This window comes from Dama dama, chromosome 21 (assembly GCF_033118175.1).
Source record: "Dama dama isolate Ldn47 chromosome 21, ASM3311817v1, whole genome shotgun sequence".
In the NCBI taxonomy this organism is placed as follows: Eukaryota; Metazoa; Chordata; class Mammalia; order Artiodactyla; family Cervidae; genus Dama; species Dama dama.
The window spans coordinates 36,727,463-36,751,903 of NC_083701.1; the positions used below are offsets into that span (position 1 = coordinate 36,727,463).

At 35.4% G+C, this 24,441-nt stretch overlaps 1 protein-coding gene across 15 annotated transcripts in view; it reads right to left on the reverse strand.

Annotated features, from left to right (window-relative positions):
* STAU2 (staufen double-stranded RNA binding protein 2) overlaps positions 1–24,441 on the reverse strand; it is a 296,212-nt gene that overhangs the window by 252,579 nt on the left and 19,192 nt on the right. For 5 of the 15 annotated variants that reach the window (XM_061123488.1, XM_061123486.1, XM_061123490.1 and 2 more), the window contains 2 exons: positions 13,967–14,097; positions 3,423–3,582 (listed from right to left, as the gene is read on the reverse strand). In XM_061123488.1, the coding sequence (XP_060979471.1) occupies positions 3,423–3,582; positions 13,967–14,080 (274 nt within the window). In that variant the 5' untranslated portion in view covers positions 14,081–14,097. Of the gene's footprint in view, positions 1–3,422; positions 3,583–10,769; positions 10,841–13,966; positions 14,113–18,559; positions 18,687–21,004; positions 21,021–23,630; positions 24,260–24,441 lie in introns of those variants that run through there. The other 10 variants (XM_061123491.1, XM_061123492.1, XM_061123484.1 and 7 more) reach the window with 6 other exon arrangements.

Consider the following 24,441-nt stretch of genomic DNA (forward strand, 5'->3'; position numbering starts at 1 on the left):
AGATGGAGGTAGGTAAAGGGGGTCAAAAGATACAAACTTGCAGTTATAAAGTAAATAAATCAAGAGGATGTAATGTACAGCATGGTAACTGCAGTCAGTCATACTGTATTTTATATTTGAAAGCAGCTAAGAAAGGTAAATCTAAAGGCATCTCATCACAGAAAAAATATAACTATGGGGACAGATGTTAATGAGACACTGTGAAGATCATTTTACAACATATACAAATATCAAATCACTGCATTGTGCAGCTGAAACTAATATAAACCTATATTCAATTACACTTCAATTTTTTTAAAAAGCACTATCCATAAGGGGAAAGACTAATATATTACACTTCATTAATATAAAAATCTGTTTACCAAAATGTACCATTAGGAATACGGAAAGATATTTGCCATACACATATCTGACAAAGGATATTAATCCAGAATACCTAAGAAACTTGTAAGTCAATAAAAGAACTGAAAAAAAATAAACAAACTGCCAATGCAGGTTTTTAACAGGAAAAATATATCAATAGCAGAGAAGATCCTATTGCCAACAGGCATATGTAAAGGTGTTCACTTTAATTATTGGGGAAATGCAAATTAAAATCACAATGAAATACTACTATATCCCCAGAAGAATAGGCAGAGATTTTGAAAGCTCAGGAGGCCCTTTGTGGACAAGGACATGGGAAACTTGCATATACTGCCAGTGGGAGGAAAATGTGTCAGGTTGAACACTATGTATTAATACTGAACACATGCATAACCTACTTAGCTACAAGCCCAAAAGAAATGTATACATCCAAAAATGTTCATTGCGTTGTTGTTATTTAATCACTAAGTTGTGTCTGACTCTTTGCAAGCCCATGGACTGTAGCCCACCAGGCTCCTCTGACCATGGGATTCTCCAGAATCCCAAGAATACTGGGGCAGGTTGCCATTTCCTTCTCCAGTTCACAGCACAGTAGTCTTATCTCTAACAGCCCAAAACTGGAAACAACCCAAATGTCTCCCACCAGTATAATGAATAAATAAATTGTGGTATATCCATGCAGTAGGATATTACATAGCAAAAAAATACTATACTGTTAACACAGATGAATCTCACAAACATGACAATGAGAAAAATAAGCTATGACAGAAGACTATGGAGGACGATTCCAACAAGCAGGCACAACAAATCTAGGATGACAGGGCGCAGAACAGTGGCTCCCTTTGCAGCTGTTTCACCTAGTGGTTTAACGAGAAGGGCTTTAACCCCTATAAGACAGGCTTCTGAGGCTCTGAGAAACCCTGCAAAGCATTCACAGTGCAAAATCCCATCAAGACTCGACAACCGTAATTTGTGTACTTGCAGATACATAATGTTATATTTATTTTAAAAATTCACCTCAGCAACAAATACATAAAATGTCATACAAAAGAAAATGAAGTTAACAGTTAAAAAAAATTAATTTACCGCCTAAAATCTATTCATTCTTTCAGCTCAGGACAACGTTCAATGGTGGAAACATCTCCACTGGCCTTCAGGCTCCGCTGTCCCCTTGCTCTGACTCCTTTGCTCGCCAGTCTCCTGCTCCAGCCCCTGGACGTGGACCTGAACCGAAGCTCAGCACACAACTGCTCTTGCTTCACAGCCTCTGCCCAAGGGGGCAGGGCCACAGGCCTGGCTTCCACCGGTGGATCAGTAACACTTGTCCTCCTGCCCATTCCATGAACATGAGTTTCTTCTCTTTCTCTTTACCCATAAACTATGGCTGTGGTTTCCTAACTGACTTAGCCTCTAGTATCTTCCACCTTCCATAAACATGTCAAACTCAACATCCTAAATTGCTCTTTTGAACACATCATCCACCTGCTGGTAAAAATTAATCCCGAACTAGAGATAAAATTTATTTCCTAAAGCTACATTCCAGTCCATCACTATCTGCTTCCTAACTACATCTCTAGTCTTATCTCTTATTAGTCACTTAGCTGCTCTACTTCAAAATCATCTACAGGGGGAGCAGAACCCACAGTCCAGATTCCTATTCCAAGGACTTTCCTCAGTATTCCCTTAGCCTGGAATACCCTTTCCTCTGCCCTATGCCTGCCTACTCTCTATTCAAGACCTATACCTCACCTCAACTACTTCAGTACATGTGTATCATTACTTATAATACTGATGTCTTCTATTGCTCACTTGGTACTTAATCTTTATCGCTGGGTTACATGTTTTATGTAAATAACCAAAACCCTTACAGAAAAGAACAATGGTTTTACATCTCTTATATGTATTAAAACAAATGCTTAATAAATAGAGATAGTGCTATGGTGCTAATGATCAACCAGTAATCTGAAGAGAGTTTTGAAAGTTAGATATAGCCTCTACCTAGCTTTAAGCTGAAAGAGTTTTTTTTTTAATTATAACAGTATTTTGGCTTATTTACCCACACTTAACAAACACTGGAAGAAGCTGAACATATACTACATACGGTAGTAAAAGGACTACCATTAGGAAGGTCACGGAGTTCTGGAAAGAGCAGTCCTTGAAAAAGGAGACTGTCTACAGAGCACATGCCACACGGGAAAGAAGTGTTGACCTGATTGTAAGTATGAGCATGTGGACTATAATTAAATAGCCTATGGAGTCAGTGTTGGCAGGCAAAATGTCTTTTTTCACTCCATCACAAAAATACCTAAAGCAACACTGGTCAGAAGGTAACCACTTCCATAAGTAAGTTCACAGATGAGTAAATGGAATAACGCTGGTACTAAATTTACGGAACTTCATTAATTCGAAGTTATCAATTCATGCATGGTGTCCAATACAGGTTTGTTCTTCCCAATAGATAACTGGACATATAATGCTGTTGGTACTGCAAGCAATTGATTTTTTAAAATCAAAGCATGGAACAACTTTTTAAAATTATTCTTAGGAACTTAAAACTAGAACTCTCATTTACTTAGAATATTATACACAGGAGGTTTTACTGGATTTGTGGGTTTCTTAACAAACTTCATACAAATGTTTTAAATGTAAATGGCAACCATCTCTACATGAGCAAACAAAACAGTAAGATGCTTAGGGATAATTTTATAATTTTCTATTAAACTAAAATAAAGACTATTTTAATTAATAATTATATGTTACATACTTAAGAGAAATTGATGACTTCTATCTTTGCTATAGGAAAAAACCTCAGTCCTATTTTCATGTCTTTGTATCCAAACGCCTTTTTGTCACATTTAAAAAAGTAAGTAATGCACCTTTAGAGTAGCCATTAAAGCAGAATTTTAAAATAACTACAATTACCTTCTTCATTCTCTCATCTTCAGTTACTATTCTGCTGTCTGAACACCCACTGACTATGTAACAGGCCTGCGTGAAGGAAAATACAGGCAACAGCACATGCAGAGGACAGAACACAAGGAACCGAGTCAAGGCCATACCTGGGTTATTATTAACATTGCTCTTGGGTGGCTTCTGAACTGGTTTGGGGAGCGTGGATTCCGTCAAAGCTTTGTTAGCGACGGCTTGCTGGGCCTTCTTTATACTGCTCCCTTCGGATTCCCATGTCTGCTCCCCAAGACTCAGTTGCACTGAGAACATCTTGGAAAAACATAAAGAGACCAGGAAAACATTGAAATTTTTCAGGAAACAAAATGTGCTGTCTGAGAGAAAAACAGACACACCATAGAATCAACATGTTAGAGCTAGGGTTGAGTTTATAGGTCATTTGTAACAAAAATCTCATTCTCTCTAGTGAAAGAATGTTAAGAGGTCATGCCAAATTCTGTTCTATCCAGAGGCTTAAAGGCAGCTTTAAGTGTACATTTTTGGTAGAATCTATCAAGACGAGAGAGCTTCCCTAAATGGAATCGTATTGTTACTGCCATTCAAATAGTCCTCAAAAAAAGTAGAATAAGAACAAAGAATAAGAGAAACTGTAAGAGAATCCAAAAGAACCTGTCTCTATAACGGCACACAAAAACTAATCACTTAAACTTTATACTTAACACAATTTAGTCAATGAGTTGGGAAATCCTATTAAATATCCTGTCACCAAGAAACTCTCAATTCTCCACAATCAACCTTTAGCCGGTCACCAAATCCAATCAGTTTTAACCTCATAGATATTTCTCAAATCTTCTTCCTCTCTCTGCCAGGAACTCTGCTGCACTGGCTACAGTCTTTCATCATCTTAGCTTGGATGTAATAATCTCCCATCTGATTGCTGCTAATACTATCTTTCCAAAATTCAAATACAACTGCATCACCCAGAACACCACCAGCTTGAAAACTTTCAACTGCCGCCCGTGCTTCACGACACAGAGGAGTGACCTGTCCATCTTCACTTCACACACACCCCTCCCCTTGCACATCCTGACATTCCATCTACACCATATTTCCACATGGACTCAAACACCTCTAACATTTAGGATCAAGTTAGAGTATACACACACAATCTGCTGCTTTCCTCCCTAGAGAGCTCACTGCTCTGTTGGAATACAAGGTAAGAACCTCAAAATGCTTATTAATTATTTAGAAATAAATGTGAATTTACAGGAAAGAGATCAGGTAGAAAATACCTTTAAAAACCAAGTGTTTAGAATTAGCATCATCAACAATCATACAAATGGACATCACATGCCTCCTGACACAATCCAATGACAAATACGAGGCATTCTTGGCCAAAAATGTTTACTGTGTATCTAATCATAGGAAAACAATCAGACAGATCTGGATTATGGTGTATTCTCTAAGAAACTGACCGAAACTCTTCAAAATGTCCATCTTAAGAAAGAAGAAAGAGAAGAATGCAAAGGGGCTGTCCTAGATGAAAGAATGCTAAAGAGACATGGAAGGTCATAATAAGCTATCAATAAGCTATTGATCAGACTTGTACTAGAAAGAAAAAAAGTACAAAGCGCATTTAGAGAACAACCAGGGGAAACCAGGGAAATTTGACTATAGACTGTATAATAAATAATGTCTTCAGTCAATTTTCAATTTCTTGAGTGATGATAGTATTATGGTTATGAAGAAGAATGTCTTTGGTCTCACAAGATAGATACACAAGTATTTAAGGATAAAAATGTCATGACAATCGAAATTTATTTTCAAACTGTTCAAGGAAAGAGTATATGTACCTATACAGAAGGGGCAAGGAAAGAAATAAATGTAGCAATGTACTGAATAAATTAATGATCAGTAAATATGAAAGATTCATTATTATACTGCTCTTTCAATTTTTCTCAGATTTTTAATTTTCTCATAATTTTCAATTTTTCCAAATATACAGCTGAAAATATTTACAATCATTTGAAATTCAAAATATATACATATCTTTTAAAAGTGAGTAATTTTTATTTTGATTCAGTGTAAAATTTTTATCTAAAACATATTTTTAATACATTTGCCCAATTTTAAAATGATTTTTCAATGACTACGTCTTTTGGTTTTCAAATTATAGTATGTAACAGAGAACTCTGCCACAAAGGGTATATTATCTCTCCCATCTCTTCCAAATCAGTTCACCCTCCAGAATGTGCCATGCATTTTTCTTCCATTAATTCAGGTTCAAAACCTCAATAGCTCCTTTGTTTATCCTTGCCTTTTTAAGATTTATTTCACAACACTTCAAAACTGTTCCCTGCCATTTCTTTTGTCACCACCTTAGTCTAGGGCCCCTATAAACTCAGGTTTCCTGCCTCCTAACCTTCCAGATGTCACCACTTTTCCAGTTCACAAGCCAAACACCTCTGAATGGTCTTTCTTGTCTGCTCCTTTGCTCTCTACATTCTCCCCTGCATCCCACTGATTCAATTTCAAAAACATTTTTCAGATCTGGCCTTTCTCTGTATTCTCAGTTAAGAGTGTCAATGTCTCTCTCTCCTAAATTACTACAAGACCACCCTAGCATCATTTCTTTAACATAAGACTTTCCCATCAAACTGTCCTTCTTTGGAATTCCCTGGTGATCCAGTGGTTGGGACCTGGTGCTTTCACTGCCAGGACCTGGGTGCAGTCCCTGGTTGGGAAATTAAGATCCAGAAAGCCATGCCATCATCAACATGAACATGCTATAAAATGCAAATGTATCCAAGTCAATTCTCTGCTTTCTGAGACCTCTTAAGAATTCCACTATGCTGCACCTAAAAGCAATGCAACATTATACATCAATTATATCTTAAAAGAAAAAAAAAAAACCTGGAGAGGAAAAAAGTCCCACTATAATAAACATTCAGTAGCAATTTTGAGTAGGAGTCCTGGGACACACTGCTTTTGAGCTTAAGTCACAGCTCCACCATTTACTATGTGTCACAGTAAGGAAGTTATTTACTCTTTCCATTTGTCTTCTTACTTCTTTGGTGAAATCGGGGTAATAACCAGAACGGTTATGAAAGTTAAAATGGTGTAAATACCCCCATTTGAAATGTAGAGACTGTCAAACTGGATAAGAAAACAAAATCCAACTACATGCTTCCTACAGGCAAGGCACTTCAACTATAAAGATACATGGTTTAAAAGCAATGGGATAGAAAAAATATATCATGATAACATAAATAAATGACAAGTCAGAATGGTTATAATATTAAGCAAAGTAGATTCCAGAGCAAAGACTACTACCAATGATAACAAAGGTCATTTCATAATGATAAAGGAGCCAAATAATCAAGAAGAGGACTAAAGATTGGACAATGTGGTTCATATATACAAGGGAATATTACTCAGCCATAAAAAGGAATGAAATAGTCTCATTTGCAGAGACATGGATAGACCTAGAGATGGTCATACAGAATGAAATAAGTCAGAGAGAGAAAAACAAATACTGTATAATATCACTAATATGTGGAATCTAGAAAAATGGTACAAATGAACTTATCTGCAAAGCAGAAATAGAGACAAAGATGCAAAGAACAAACTTAATGGATACAGGGGGTGGGGGGGAGGAGGAACAGAATGAACTGGGAAATCGGGACTGACATATATACACTGCTAGGTGTAACACAGATAACTAATGAGAACCTACTGCATAGCACAGGGAACTCTACTCAATGTTCCGTGGTGACCTAGATGGGAAGTCTAAAAAAAGGGGGGACACATGCATAGCTGATTCACTTTGCCGTACAGCAGAAATTAACAGAACATTGTAAAGAATTATACTCCAATAAAAAATTAATTAAAAAAAAAAACACTCGGGCAACTAACAACACAGCTTCAAGATGCATGAAGCAAAAGTGAACAGAATTCCAAAGAGAAATAAAGAATCCACAATTAAAGTAAAAGACTCAATACCCTCCTCTCAGTAATTGATGTAACAGTGACCAAGCAGACAGTCAGGTGGGATAGAGCAGACCTGAACGACACTATCAACCAATATAAACTGACTGCAATGTTTTCAAACACTCTACCCAAAAGGAGCAAATATACATTTGTTCTCAACTTCTAACAAAATAGTTACCAAGACAGACAATATGCTGGACTATAAAATAACTCACAACAAATTCTACGGACTCAAGTGATGTAAAGTATGTTCTCTGACCACAATGGAACTTAGAAATTAATAACAGAAAGATCTCTGGAAAATCTCCAAATATTTGGAAAATAAATAACACATTTCTAAATAACCCATGGAGAAAAGAAGAAATCAAAGGGGAAAACAGAAAGTATTTTAAACTGAATGAAAATGAAAACACTGTATCTCAAAAGATGACACTAATAAAAATACTCAAGGGAAATTTCCAGCACTAAATATCTAAACTAGAAAAGTGAAGTCTCAAGTTAACTTCAGTTTTAATCTGAAGAAACTAGAAAAAGAGTTAATCAAAGCTGAGGTAAACAAGGAAAAAAAGTAATAAAGTTAAAAGCAAACAAAAGAAAATAAAAAATAGGAAGAAAGGAGAGAAAAACCCATAAAACCAAAAGCTGGTACTTTGCAAAGATCATTAAAATTTGTCAACCTCTATGCAGACTAAGCATGAAAAAAAAGAGAAGACCCAAATTACCAGCATTAGGAACGAGAGAGATGACATCACTACAGATTCTTACAATATTAAAAAGACAACAAGGGAATATTTTTTAACTTTATGCCAATAAACTCAACAGCATAAGTTTTTAAAAGCCACTGTTAAGGTGGGGGGTGGGGAGGGGGAAAAAAAAGCCACTGTTAAGAAAGCTCATTCAAGAAGAAACAGGCAACATGAATAGCCTTATATTAACGCACATTAAAGGAACTGAATCTGTAGTTTAAAACTTTCCTACAAAGAAAATTCCAGGCCCAGATGATTTGGATGATAAATTCTACCAAACGTTTAAGGAAGAAATAACGCCAAGTTATAAAAACTCTTCCCAAAACCTGAATCAGAAGGAACACCTCTTGACTTATGTTATGAAGCTTGCATAACTTTGATACTGAAACCACAAGATACTACCAGGGAAAACAAAACTATACACCAAGCAAGATGCTACACACATAAATAAGTGTATTTTTGAAGCAGATTCACAGAGAGAACAAACTAGTGGTTACGGGGTAGGGGTAAGAGAGGGGAAATGGAGGGATGGGGGAATGGAAGGTACAAACTACTGAGTGTACAATAGACTTAACGCTGTATTGTACAAATGGGGAATATAGCCAACATTTTGTAATAACTATAAATGGAAAGTAACCTTTAAAAATTATATAAAAGGACTTCCCTGGTAGCTCAGTGGTAAAAAATCCACCTGCCAATATAGGAGGCATGGGTCTGATCTCTGGTCCAGGAAGGTTCCACATGCCATGGAGCAACTAAGCCCCTGCACAATATTAAGCCTGTGCTCTAGAGCCTGGGAATCACAACTGCTGAGCCCACAGGCTCCAGAGCCAGTGCTCCGCAAGAAGCAGCAGCCTCTGCAATGAGAAGCCTGCGGCCACAACTGGAAACTAGTCCCCACTAACGGCAACTAGAGAAAAGCCTGAACAGCAACGAAGGCCTAGCATACCCAAAAACAAATAGATAATTCTTAATTACATAAAAAATGTTTATAAAGAGAATTTTCAATGTGTCATAAAAATAATATGATATATTTCACTCTCTTCTAAATTCTTTGGCACTGTATGGATTCCCTATATTAGAGAGGCAGTTCTTTTTAGCACTGTTTGACAGTATAAATTAAAGTTAACCTGCTATGGAAAAAGTAGGAATCTTCAGATTTCTCTATTTGTACTTTTATTCTTCACACTCTCATGTGTGCATACTTACACAGAAATGCTATACATATTTCAATGATTTAAAATGTATAAAAGAAAATATACAAAACAAAAAAATCACTGTGTTTTTATACATTAGCAATGCTTAATAAGAAAAATTATAAATTGAAATTTTTAAAAACCATACCACTTACAATAGCTTCAAAAACATGAAATATTTAGAAATAAATCTAAAGATGAGAAATACCTGTCCACTGAAAACTACAAAATACTGAGAGAAATTAAAGAATGTCTAAGTAAACAAGAGATACTTTGTTCATAGGTTGGAAGACTCAATTTTTCTAACATGTTAATCTTCCCCAAATTGAGCTATCTATTCACTGCAGTTCTATTCAAGATCCCAGCAAGGTGCTTTATAGAATGGACTAGTGGACTTTAAAATTCGTATGAAAATGCAAAGGGTATTGAATAGCCAAAACAACTCTGAAAATGAAGGACAAAAGTAGAGGGCGGGTACTACCAGATTATAAAGCTACAGTAATCAAAACACTTGGGCCTCTTAGGTGGCTCAGTGGTAAAGAATTCGCCTGCCAATAAGGGGACATGGGTTTGATCCCTGGGTTGGGAAGGTCCCCTGTAGAAGGAAATGGCAACCCACTCTAGTACTCTTGCCTGCAAAATCCCATGGACAGAGGAGCCTGGCAGGGTACAGTCCCTAGGGTCACAAAGAGTCAGACACGACTTAGTGAGTAAAACAACAATCAAAACAGCATAGTATTTGCCTAAAGACAGAAAAAGAGACCAACAGAACAGAACAGAGACCAGAAATAAAGATATATATAGACAGCTGATTTTTGAAGGTACAAAGGCAATGAAGTGGGGAAAGGAAAATCTCTTGAACAACTGAACATCTGTAACCAAAAAGTAGAAATAAAAAATAAATCTTGTTACAGATGTCATATCATCTATAAAAATTAACTCAAGGTGGCAATTAGATCTAATTATAAGACCCAAATGTAAAAACTTAAACTATATAATATCTAGAAGAGAGCACAGAAGAAAATCTTGTGACCTCTAATAGGGCAAAGATTTTTTAGATATGATACCAAAAACAAAATCTATAAGAGAACAAATAGATAAACCGGAGTTCATCAAAATTAACAATCACTTCTCTTCAAAAGACACTGTAAAAAAAGAAAGAAAGAAAACGATAAGCCATGAAGAGGGGGAAATAATTGCCAAGCATATTTCTAATAAAGGATTTGAATCCAGAATATACAAACAGGCCAAAACAGCAGAGCAGAAAGCTGCAATAAGGAACAGTATCTGTCAATTACACTCAACAGATATTTTACCAAGGATTTTTAAATCCTGTATACAACTATTAATAACAAACAATGACACAATTATCCAGGTACCTCCATTATCAACATACTTGCTAAGAATTTACAAACTATCATCCTACTATACTATACTAGAACAGGTGTAATAGTTCTCAAATTACAGCTGAGATTCTAAATTAGTTGTTTGAGGCCACATAAGCCAGATAATGCAGGGCAAAGATCAAGCCTAGTAAATCGAGCAAGAATTAAAAGAAGAAAATTACTTTACTTCAAGGCCACTGGGTAGAACTGCCTCCCTCGGCAATATTTATTCCAGAGTAAACTTTCTACAAGTGTCACTATGACAGCAGCTTTCTTAACACTTAGCCATGCATATCCACAACTCATCAAAATAGGGAAATAAAGTAAAAAAAAAAAAGAAAGAAAATACCACTTTATGTTATTCATGGCTGTCTGCATTATAACAGCCTTCTTTTGAGATTTGAGAAAATCTAAACAAGTCATAGGAAAATAAAGAACTGGATTTAGGTACCCAAGAGATACAATACAGCAATGTCATAATAACTCACATAAATATAAGGAATAACAAATTACTTTATAAAAATAAAAGGGGACAAGGCAAACATTAAAAGTTTTTATTTACTAGTCACACATTAAAAGTTCTGCAAGTTGTTCACATTCTGTAAGACTCAATGAGGAAAGAAGAAAGCATGTAAATACAGATCACTACTTCCCATCAAGAAGTATGTATGTGAAGACAGTTCTACATCACCTTGAAGACATTAATCTCTGTCCTGTGTTTCTCAACTCTGGATGCACAAAAGGGTCATCTGAGAGTTTTTAAAAAGTCCTGGTATCTGGGCCTCATCCAAGACCAATTAAATCAGAATTTCTGGGAGTAAGACTCAGGCATTTTTTAAGTATTTTTTAAAGCTCCAATGAATAACCAAGGTTGGGAACCACTACTGTTAAGTATGTGTGTGTGTACATAAACACATCTCTACATACCTGTGGAAGTTGCCATATAACTGGCTAATGTCCCAAGAAAATTAATGAGTTGGGGCTAGGCTTAAATTTTTCATGCCAGAGATAATCATTTATTTCATTCAAATATATTTTATGTCTCACTTAAAAACCACTGGCAGACATGCATAAATGCAAATGACTTTACTTTCCACAAAAAAGATTCGGACTTAGCCAACTAATATTAACATTAAAATTATGACTTAAGACACGTAAGTACTACCTTTCATTCAAGAATATGCTACTTATTCTAGTTCTCACTCTTTTTAAGATGAGCAACAGGCTAAATGGTGTGGTCTATGACAAAAGACCCAGAGCAGTAGGTGGAGGTTGGCAAAGGAATCTCCAGATTTCCTTAAAACCCAAGGGAATCCAGACTGTCTAGAAAGAAGAATCTGGGCCACAACTAACCCAGTCCATTAGAAGCAGAATTTGATGATACAGAAGAAAGTTAAGGAGGGAGAGGGGAGAGAAAGCTGGAGGAATGACCTTGACTAGGCAAAGAGGGGTTGGGACTTAGTAACGAAATAGAAACAACCACTCGTCGTCTTCTACAAGTCGTTCATCCATACCTCAGAAGGGACGGCAGAGTTGGGATTTGGGCTGGGATTTTGCTAAGCATGTTCTAATTAAGAGCGGGAGAGAGTTAAGAGTGTATACATACAAAGTGTATGGAATTAAAGCTGAAAAAGGAAACGTGAAGACTGAGGTAAGTGAGAAATAGTAAAAAGGTGGTAGAATCAATGGAATTGTGGTGTGGAAGGACTACTGAAGGCAGACTATTAGATGGAATGAACTAGGTGTCAGAGACAAATGAATGCTTGTGATTCTAATTCTGGAAGGTCTTGCAATTACTGGTAATGGTAAAATCAAGACTCTGATCACAGGAATGAGTGGCTGAAGGAGAATGGAAGACAAGATAATTGGAGAAACGTAAGAAACTAAAATGTCAGCATGCTGAAATAATCATCATTTAGACACTGTCACCAAAAATTAAGGATGAATATTGTAGAGAGTGAAAGTGAGCCATGAGAAATGTGATGGAATCACTCAGAGGTCAGCAAATGACTGGTGTGATGTCACTTGGGCAGTTAGTCTATTAACATGAAATTCAAACTTGGGGGTCTATCTCAAGAAAGAATTCCTGGAATTGGCAATGAGAATAAACAAACAAGAGACATACTAAAGGAATTATGAATTGTAGTAGGATAAAGTATTTATTACTCTAAGGAAACGGTCTCATACATCACAATAGCACAGCACAGTAACAACTACAACTAAGAAAGTCATGACCTGCTAGAGACCCAGTGGAGGCAGCAGAGAAGTTTCACAAAGGTTTGAAAGATGTGAGATGTGTGTTCAAATCTGACAGATGTGAAAAAACATGAGATACTATAAGAAATTCAAACACTTCAACAAGATTAAGGGTAGAAAGAATGAGTGTGTAAGAGATATAAATTAACAGGTGTGGAAGAGAAAGGCCACTACCTTTTTCTCTGAACAAAATATATTCTCAACAAATTAAAGTGCTGCCCAGAAATCCTTCATAGAAGTCTCCAGTATGGAACAAAATGGACAGATTTCAGTTTCATCTCATTTCCCTTACTTTGAAGGAGATGCTAGAAGACAATTAAATAATCCAATAACCCGTACTGTATGAAGATTAACCAACTTTTAGAGAATCAATTGCTTCCACATTGCATAGAAAAAATGTATAATCATTATCATAATCTCCAATATCCAAGATTAAAAATGTACCAAGGATATGTGTGCACAAGTGAGATTTTTAAACAGAATGACAGAGCTCAAGCATAAATGCTTTAGTCATAATTTCTTTGCAATGTATACACAAATAAACATGTATGAGGCTATATAAAAATATAAATCAATTTTACATTTAAAAGAACAATATTATAAATGAATACACAGCTAACAACAAAACTGCTATATACAACTTTTATAAATGATGAATCTCGGAATTAAATATCCTATTGGAAAAGGCATCTCACTAAGTAACTGTTGCTATATTTTACTCTGCATCCATTTTTAGGTTACCAGTTACTATGTCATGGGAAAAGCACCGTACTTGGAAGCCACAGAATACATGTACAAGTGCTGGTGCTGGCACTCATGAACTATAAAGCAAGTTACTTAGCTTTTCTGTGCCTGAGTTTCTTAATTTACAAAGTGGAAATCAAAAATTCGTATCTCATGTGGTTTCATTAAAATTTTTGTGAAGTACTATATCAGAATGAACTCTGCAAACCATAATGAGCTATACAGTTACAGACTTGAAAATACTTTTAAAAGAGAACTAAGAGAGCCGTTAGGCCATCCACTACCCCCTCCCCCCAAAATAAAGCACAGTTAAAACCTGAGATGATAAATCTCACAGATTTTGATAAGCATGGCTCACCACCTCTCTTCGGAACCTTACCTTCGAATGAGCAGGCCCTCTTTCTTTCAGAAGTTTATACTGGGGTTGGACTCTATTGAAACGGGCTAACTCATTTACCAGACACATTGGAGTTTTCTCTTTGGGGTTTGCCATTTTATCTTGGAGAGAAGCTGTAAATAAAAAGGCTGTAAAGTTTTTGTGAAGAATGACTTTACAAAATGGAAGAAAAACTAGTTTTGACTTTTTCAGACTGAAATCAGATAGTATATTCGGATTAAATTATTTTCATGAATTTTAGATAAAAGTTTCAAATCATCTAAATTTCAAATCATCAAACCATCTGATCATCATTCAAATCATCTAAATCATCTAAATTTCCATTACATGCAACAGAAATATGTATCACATTTTAAACAATAAATTAAGGTAACTTTTTTCCTGAGTACCTAAATTGCTCTCTATACATAAACATGATAACAGCATGCTTAAAGATTGAAAAACAGCATAAGATTATATAATAACTTTTAATTTATCCTATAACTTTCTTCTCAAGAAATTTTAGCATAAACACATAATTCTTATTCTTATTGCTATAAAACTAAATTTTATCTGTTTTATCATTTAATCTTTCTTTTTTCCTTCTCATTCTAAAGTAGCATATTAAATTGAAAAAGCTCCAGATGTGGAAATCAAGTCCTAAGTTTAATTACTAGCTTTCCCAATTATTATTTTTTTGTAATTTTTTTAATGAAATTTTGAGGAAAAAAATTAAAATAATTTAATAAATGACCAGTTATCACCCAAAATTAAAATTAGTATTTTGTTCGCTTTTATTCTTATTTTTTAAAAAAAGGAAAAACAGAATTACATTCCAGTTAAGTTCCCTTTATCTTTTCCAGAAACTACCACTATGTGAATTTAAACTATATCCCTCTCGGATATTCTAAAATACATTTATATGCATGCATATATATCCACGAAGAAATACATAATCCTGACATATGTGGTTTTGTAGTTCACATAAATAGTAATATAACAGATGTACCATTTTCACAATGTTCTTCACTCTTCATTATGTTTTTGAGATTTAACTCATAGCTCCAGTGTATTACTTTTTACCTGATGTATAATTTTCATCATAATACCTCAGCCGTGTTTTAACCCTCCCTACTGACAGAAGACTTTTATTAACAGACTGTCTTCAATTTCTCACTCTTACAAGTTAAAGTGACACTACCAAACATCACTAAGAAGGACTGTACCAAATGACCTTCCCTCAGCAGCATGATAATTACTATTTCCCTCCAACCTTGAAAATGTGTAGTATGGTCAGATATTTTCATCTCTGACAATCTGATGTCTGACAAAACTGTTTTTGATCATCTGGGTTTCCCCTTCTGGGAACTAGTTCTGTCCTTTTTTCTACTGACTATTTTATGTATAGTATTTATCAATCTTTTCTTTTGTGGTCTGTGACTTTACTACCTTAAGAAACCCTCCCCTAATCTAAAAGGTCTTAATTATTTTTACTTAAATTTACTAAGCCTATTATCCTTTATCTAAAAAATAAGAATCATAAATACATTCTACTTAACTAACACTCAAGTTGTTATAAGGTTACAATTTTTAAATACACAGTACTTTAAATTCTACAATTATTATTACAGCTTCAGAATATTTTTATAGTATCTTATCCTATATTTTTCCTTCATCTCATTTACAGACATACATATTTAACTGCTTTTTTAGTTTTTCCTTCACCTCCCATTTTAAAACTTAAGCACAGGGACGCCCCAGCAGTCCAGTGGCTGCAACTCTGCCTTCCAAAGCAGGGGGCGGGGGTTCAATCCCTAGTTGGGGAAATAGGCTCCCCCACGTCATAGGGTATGGCCAAACACTAAAAAAAACACAAAAGCTAAGCATAAGACATGCAAATGGATTACTTCCTGCTCAATTAAATCAAAGTCACAATATATAAAGAATACATTAAATAAATGGAAATAGCTGGTTTTAGGAACTTCATCCATAAACTTTCTATTACAAGGTTTGATGTAGAACATAGTATCTTTTTTAATACTTTTACTTTTTAATATCCTTTATAGGACTAATCATTTGGTATAATAACTTGATCACAATCATTACTAAGAAATTATTTTGTAACAATACTGCACAAATACCTAGTAAGGCATACGTTAAAAAAAAAAAGAATAGAATATAAGCAACCAACTGTAGGACCAATACAGTTGACAGTTAATTCTACAATTAAACCAATCTAAGCGGCGTGCAAAGCAAAAATAAACAAATAAGGAACACCACAAAAAAGGCAAAGACTATTAGTCAGAAAAGGTTAAGGAAATCTGCATTTTACTTATTCTATTGCATATGATTCAAATAAACATTTTATAAACATTTCTGTGCCAGGAAGTCAGTTATCTTATATAAAATACAAAGTGATCTGGGACTATAGTCAAATTTTGGTCCTTGCACACCATAGTGTTAAATACAGATCACACAGCTACCTGAACATCAAAAAGCAAAAGAAGAATGAAAATGAGAAAATATTTAAGTCTAGTAAAAATGAGTTATTTAGCATAATACTAAAACGGCATTTATACTGCTACCATGAATTTTCGTAACTCAGCAAAATGCTGCATATTCATATGTTATGATACAAAAAATATTAAGATCATAGCAAGAATAATGTTATGATTTTACAGTATAAAAAGTAACAGCACCAGATTTAAGCATGTTTAAATGTGAGTAAAATATGTTTATAGCTCTATAAACTTAGCTCTGTTTGGTAAGAAAATCTTATCTGAATTCCTTAAAGGAAAATGATAATAACATGGCACTAAAACTTATATTCCATTCATTCTAACTTTCTGCTTCATAAAAATTACATGAATCCAATTATGGATTCACATAATCCATTAATGGAATCCAATAATGGATTTTATGTTTAAGTTTTGGTGTGAAAGATGTGCAAAATACATGTAAGATCCCACCTCAATAAAACTTCCAAAGCCCAAACGCTTAGTTAGTAAATTTAAAAATAACTAGTCCTAGTTCAGATTTTATTTTACAAAATGATTAAAACTTTATTTTCCATAGTTGTTCCTGCATTCAATTAGAAATCTTATTACCAATACTAACAATACTAACAGAGTTCAATGACAAAGTAATAATAAATAATTAAACCAAAATTTTGATAAAATATCTACAAAATTATAAAACAAATTGGTCTATAAAAATTGAGATCCATAAACTTTATATATTATTTTTTAGAAAAGTCAATAGTACAAAAAGTGTTGCATAAGCATACATTTTCAAGAGACTGAAAAAAGCTTCAATTCAACTTGGTGGCTGGAATAGTAGATACCTACTTAGAAGTAAATAAAATTAATGACAATGAATTTCACAGTTTTAAAACTTTGCTTCTGAGAGAACCAATGCCATATACTTAAGAGCCTAAGAGCCTGTTTTGGGTATCTGCCACTGACTGACTTCTACACATAACCTTAAGAAAGTACTTAAATCTCACTTTCCTGGACAGTGAAATAGAAATAATTGTTTTTATATTACTGGATTATAGTATATTGGTTGAATCAAATGATGTAAGATACTATTAACAATAAGAATCTGGTATTACTCTGCATATAAATAACCTTTAGCACCCTATCACTGAAAATGAATACAGTGATTTGATTTCATAAACTTTTTTCATGGCTTCCTAAGCTAAAATAGATTCCGAGTTAAAATGTTTGTTAGGATAAGTTGATTATATTCATACTATTACACTTCTTTATTATTCTATGAAAAGCATGTATTTGCTATTATTTTTCCACTGACTTACTGTAATGTATTAAGCTTGCTTCCATTGAAAAATCCCCAAGTGTGATATACATTACATTTGAGATTTCTCATATTTCTGTTAGGGAAGAGTTTACCTTGGATATAAAGTCTGTCTTCATGTAACACTCCCTAACTTTGACAAGTTACATTGGTAAAATAGCTATAACAGCAGGATCTGCACACTCAGCAAAACAGAGGCCTACCCTACTTTTTGAGACAGATTGTTTCTATGCTAAAATGTCCTAAACTCTCTGGGACTTGATCTTCAAAATATGCCAAAATAACACAGTTTACAGTTTTCAATCAACAGGCAAAGAATACTTGTTCCAAAGGAGTTCAGAGTCTGGGAGAAAACACACATAGAGAGAAGACACCAATACATAGACTACAACATGGTAGGTGCTAAGATAAGACTTTAAAAGGGACTCCTTAGGTGAAGGGGTGTTGAAACGCAGGTTTCAAGGGGTGGTGATTAGATTACATTACATTAGTTAAGGAAAGTAGGCATTCACCAAATTAGTGAGGGAGGGAAAGAGAAAGAGGCCGAGCTTTCCCAGAGCACACATGCAGAAGAAACCACAGTAAACACACCACATTCTGGAAAATGCAAGCAGATCACTGGCAGAATGTAGAATGCAGAGTAGGATGCAGCAGAAAAAATGTGACCAGAATCCACCAAAATACCAAAAGTTGCCTAAGCCAGAACTCAAGAGTAGCAACATTTTTAAGGTAGTTAAATTACAGCTGAAGTGATGCTAGGAAACCACAGGCTAACCTCACCTGCCAAGGCAAGTCTTTCCATAGAAGAATCCGTGTCCATCACAGGTACAGAAAATAACTTGAACACAGTCTATGTCTCTCTGCTGGCTCCCCTTTCCCTATTCTCTGCTACTGGAAGGGGCTCATCCTAATTCCCAAGTAAAATAAAAAGAAAGAAAATAAGAGTCAAAAAAGAACAAGGAATTTACCTTTCACAGGGTCCTGCCCTCTAAGAGAAACATTAACTGTCTGTCCAGAGCTGCAACTAAAACATAGCTTATAACTTCACATCAGACAGTAACCTAAGGCTGTCCAAGCAAAATCACCACCCAAGGGCCAAATTGCTGTACTAGAATTGCCTGTCAATTAGGATAAATTAGAGTTCCTATCTCATATGGCTGTGGTGGTATTTTAGTCACTATGTCATCCAACTCTTTTGATGCCATGGACTATAGCCCGCCAGGCTCTTCTGTCCCTATCTCAAATAGACAGAAAAATTAATTCCAAAAGTATTCAAGTGAAGAATATAAAAATATGACAAAACACAAGAAAACTTGGCTAAATGTATGTCAAAATCCTGCAACATAGAAAACTTCTAGAAAGAAACCTAAAAATTATGATGGGATAAACTGATAGATTTAACAACACTAAATGTAAAACTTCTATAGAGCAGAAAACACCAGGAATGACACTAAAACATTGTCAACATAGACAATTCCCCTGGATCTATAGATTAATTTGGTGAAAATCAACATTTTAACAAAGCTGAGGCTTCCAATCCATGTACATGACATATAGTCAATTTTCATTATTGAGATGATGACATCTCAGTGATAGCTATGTTTTTTAACATTCCTGCAAAACAGTGAATTATTAAATACTGAGTCATTGCTTCTGGGGAAATAAAAGGTTCAGTTCAGTCGCTCAGTCATATCGGACTCTTTGCGACCCCATGAATTGCAGCACGCCAGGCCTCCCTGTCCATCACCAACTCCCGGAGTTTACTCAAACCCATGCCCATCGAGTCGGTGATGCCATCCAGCCATCTCATCCTCTGTCGCCCCCCTTCTCCTCCTGCCCCCAATCCCTCCCAGCATCAGGGTCTTTCCCAGTGAGTCAACTCTTCGCATGAGGTGGCCAAAGTATTGGAGTTTCAGCTTCAGCATCAGCCCTTCCAATGAACATCCAGGACTGATCTCCTTTAGGATGGACTGGTTGGATCTTCTTGCAGTCCAAGGGACTCTCAAGAGTCTTCTCCAACACCACAGTTCAAAAGCATCAATTTTTCGGCACTCAGCTTTCTTCACAGTCCAACTCTCACATCCATACATGACCACTGGAAAAACCATAGCCTTGACCAGACAGACCTTTGTTGGCAAAGTAATGTCTCTGCTTTTTAATATGCTATCTAGGTTGGTCATAACTTTCCTTCCAAGGAGTAAGCATCTTTTAATTTCATGGCTGCAGTCACCATCCACAGTGATTTTGGAGCCCCAAAAAATGAAGTCTGACACTGTTTCCACTGTTTCCCCATCTATTTCCCATGAAGTGATGGGACCAGATGCCATGATCTTAGTTTTCTGAATGTTAAGCTTTAAGCCAACTTTTTCACTCTCCTCTTTCACTTTCATCAAGAGGCTTTTTAGTTCCTCTTCACTCCCTGCCAAAAGGGTGGTGTCATCTGCATATCTGAGTTTATTTACATTTCTCCTGGCAATCTTGATTCCAGCTTGTGCTTCTTCCAGCCCAGCATTTCTCATGATGTACTCTGCATATAAGTTAAATAAGCAGAGTGACAATATACAGCCTTGATGTACTTCTTTTCCTATTTGGAACCAGTCTGTGTTCCATGTCCAGTTCTAACTGTTGCTTCCTGAACTGCATACAGGTTTTTCAAGAAGCAGGTCAGGTGGTCTGGTATTCCCATCTCTTGAAGAATTCTCCACAGTTTATTGTGATCCACACAGTCGAAGGCTTTCGCATAGTCAATAAAGCAGAAATAGATATTTTTCTGGAACTCTCTTGCTTTTTCGATGATCCAGTGGATACTGGCAATTTGATCTCTGGTTCCTCGGCCTTTTCTAAAACCAGCTTGAATAAAAGGTTAGGTTCCTGTAAACCTCTGGACATAACATTTTTTTAGTCAATTAATAAATAACCTTGTTTTATGTGTGTTTTATCTAGCTAAAGATCCCTTACTTAATATATACTGTTGAACTCACTAATATTGAACTCAGAGCCAACAATAACTCCTGAATGAAGTTTAGCTAAACACATATATCTTCTCCATAAGACATATCACAGCCTTCCTGTTCTTAAAGACACTACAAAGCACTTTAGCACTATGCTTGGGAGCCATTTTAAATAGCTAAATCACCAACCAAAAAACACAAAAATAAAAGAAATTAAAAAAAAAAACACAAAAATAAAATGTGGCACTAAATAAGCCAAGAAAAGGACACTTGCTTATGGTAGGAGAACTGAAACAAGAGCAGACTGCCATCTTCTTCAACCCCAGTTCAGATTGTGCACACAGGGCAACTCAATTTTTCACCACTCCGCACTTGTCAGTAAATGATCACAGAAGCGCTGCAAGGATTATTTAGGGGTTACATATAAATTTTAGCAAATAAACCAACTCACAAATACAGGATCCATGAATAATGAGGATCAAATGGACCTCAGTTATTTAGGTATCCTTTCATTTCAGCAGTATTTTATAGCTTTCAGTATTCTTTAACACACTTTTGTTAGATTTATCCATAAATACTTCATATTTTTGATAGTATTTTTAAATGGTATTTTTTTCAGATTGTTCCTTGCTGTGCATGCTCACTCATGTCAGACTCTTTTGCAAACTCATGGACTACAGCCCATCAGGCTACCCAGTCAATGTAACTTTTCAAGTAAGAATGCTGGAGTGAGTTGCCATTTCCTACTCCAAGGGATCTTCCCAACCCAGGGATCAAACTTGCGTCTCTTGTGTCTCCTGAACTGGCAGGTGGATCCCTTACCACTGTGCCACCCGGGAAGCCTCGCTAGTGTACGGAAACACAATCAATTTTTGCATATTTATCTTGTATCCTTCAATTTTGCTATACTTATTCATTAGGTCTAGCAGGAGTCCATCAGATTTCCTACATAGAAAATCAAGTCACATCTGTTTATTAGGACTTCCTTTTATTCCTATTCCAGAACCTACTGCCTGGTTCTGCATCCCACTAATGCTGACACTGGTGTCTTTAGAAACCATTCCTTCCACTTCAAGTATTTTTGAAAAGTTGGTGTAGGACTAATATTATCTCTTCCTACAGTATTTAGTAAACTCACCAATTGGTCCAATAGGTGAACTGGACCTACAGTTTTCTTTGTGGGAAGTTTCTTTTTTTAACTACAACTTTAGTATCTTTAATACATACATAGCTATTCAGATTCTCTCTTCTTCTGCTTCCTCTAGAATTACTTTATTCTTTTTCTACATCATTAAGGTGGAAACTAAGGTCATTTATTTGAGATCTTTCTTAATATAAATATTTAAAGCTATAGATTTCCCACTAAGGACTGTTTTAGCAACATCTAATACATTGTGTTTCTGTTCTTACTCAATTTAAAATACTTTATAATTTCCCTTTTTGTTTCTTCTTTTAATCATGAATTACTTATAAGATACTATGTAATTTTCAAATATTGTAGATTTTCCAAGGATACTTCTATTAATAATTTCTAATTCAATTGCACTGTTATCTGAGAAGGTTCATTTTAGGAGTTGATTCCTTCTGAATTACTGAGATTTATTTTATGGCCCAAAATACAGTCTATCTTGGTAAATGTTCTGTATGAACTTGTGAACAAATGGGTATCCTGCCCTTCTTGTTTAAAGTGTTTTGTAAATGCAGCCAGGTCAAGTTGGTTGACAGTATTATTCAAGTCAACTACATCTCTGAAACTTTTTTTCCTGTCAATTTGTTACATCACTTATTGAGAGGGATCACTGAAATCTCTGACCATAATTGTGAGTGTTTCTGTGAATTTCTATTCGTTTTTGCTTCGTGTGTTTTGAAATTCTATTACTAGGTGCCAGTGGCTCAGTGACAAAGAATCTGCCTGCCAGTGCAGGAGACCTGGGTTCAAACCCTGGGGCAGGAAGATTCTCTGGAGAAGGAAATGGCTACCCACTCCAGTACCCTTCCCTGGGAAATCCTCTGGACAGAGGAGCCTGGTGGGCTACAGTCCAGAGGGTTGCAAAAGAGTGAGACAGAGCTTAGCAACTAAACAGCAGCAACAACAACAAAATATTTAGCACTGATAGTCCTCTTAATTAACTGATCCCTTTATTGTTAGGAAACGATCTTCTTTAACCCGGGTAGGAAATATTCCTTGCTCTGAAACCTACTGTAATACTAATAAAACCACTCCAAGTTTCTTTCAACTAAGTTAGTGTGTTATGTCTTTTTCCATCCTTTTAATCTATTTGTTGTTTACAGTTACTATTTCTTACAGGCGAGTATATGGTGGGATCTTGCTTTTTAATTCAATACCAGCCTTCAAATCAGGATGTTTTTTAACACTACTTACTTTTTTAAAAATATGAAACACCACACAAATTTATGTCATCTTTGTACATCTCTGCATCATTCCAATCTTACATGTGCTGCTGAAGCAAACACTATTTACATTTAATGGGATTATACAATATCATTAAGTTTGAACCTATCATATTATTATATTTTTCCCATCTGGTCTTTGGTCCCTTCATCTTTTCATGGTTTCTGTTGACTTAATTATTTTGTATATTCAATTCTATCTACTGCTTTGGCTTATTAGCTATAAGTTTGGTTTTGTTTTGTTTTTTTTTTTGCTATTTTACTAACTGCTACAGCTAATGACATATATCTTATCTACCTTTATATTGTACCACCTAATGAAGGGCATTAAAATCTTTAATAATATCCTTCCTTTTCTCCCTCAACCTTCAAGCTATTACTATGCACTGTACTTTTTTGTATGCTATAAGCCTCACAATAGCTTAATATATTGCTCTGAATAAAAAATCACCTTTCAAAAAGATTAATAAAAAAGATTATACATTTACCCAAGTAATGACCATTTCTGCTTTCTTCTTTGTTCATCTTTTTCATTTTCCTGCTGCTTGAAAGACATTCTTTAAAATTTTTCTTGTAGTGGGGGAGTGTTGAGTAAGGTGTTTGCATAGACATTTCTCCAACAATGACATTAAAATAGCCAACAAGCAAATAAAGAGACATTAAACATCACTAATATCAAAGATGCAAATGAAAACTCTAAGATGCCACTTCATATCTAGTACGATGGCCATCAGCGAGGAGGAGAGGGAGGGAGGGAGAAAGGAAGGGAGGAAAGAAAGAGAGAAATAAGCACTGGTGAGGATGTGGGGAACTTGGAGCTCTTGTTTATTATTAGTGGGAATGTGAAATGGTGCAGCCACTATGGAAAACAGTCATTAAACAGAACTACCATAGGATCCAGCAATTTCGCTTCTGGATATATACCCAGAATAACAGAAAGCAGGCATCTGAACATACACTTGCTCTCCCGTGCTCACTGCAGTATTATTCAAATAGTCAAAAGGTGGAAACATCCCAAATATCTATTGATAGATGAATGAACAAAATGTGGTATACACATATAACAGAGTATTATTCAGCCTTAAAAATGAAATTGTGACACATGGTATGACATGAATCACATTATGCTAAGTAAAATAAGCTAGTCACAAAAGGACAAACATTGTACAATTCCACTTATATGAGATATCTAGAGTAGTCAAATTCATAGACAGAAGTAGAATGGTGGTTGACAGGGGCTGATGGATTGAAGAATGGGGAATTAGTGCTCTAATGGGTATAGAGTTTCAGTTTGGGAAT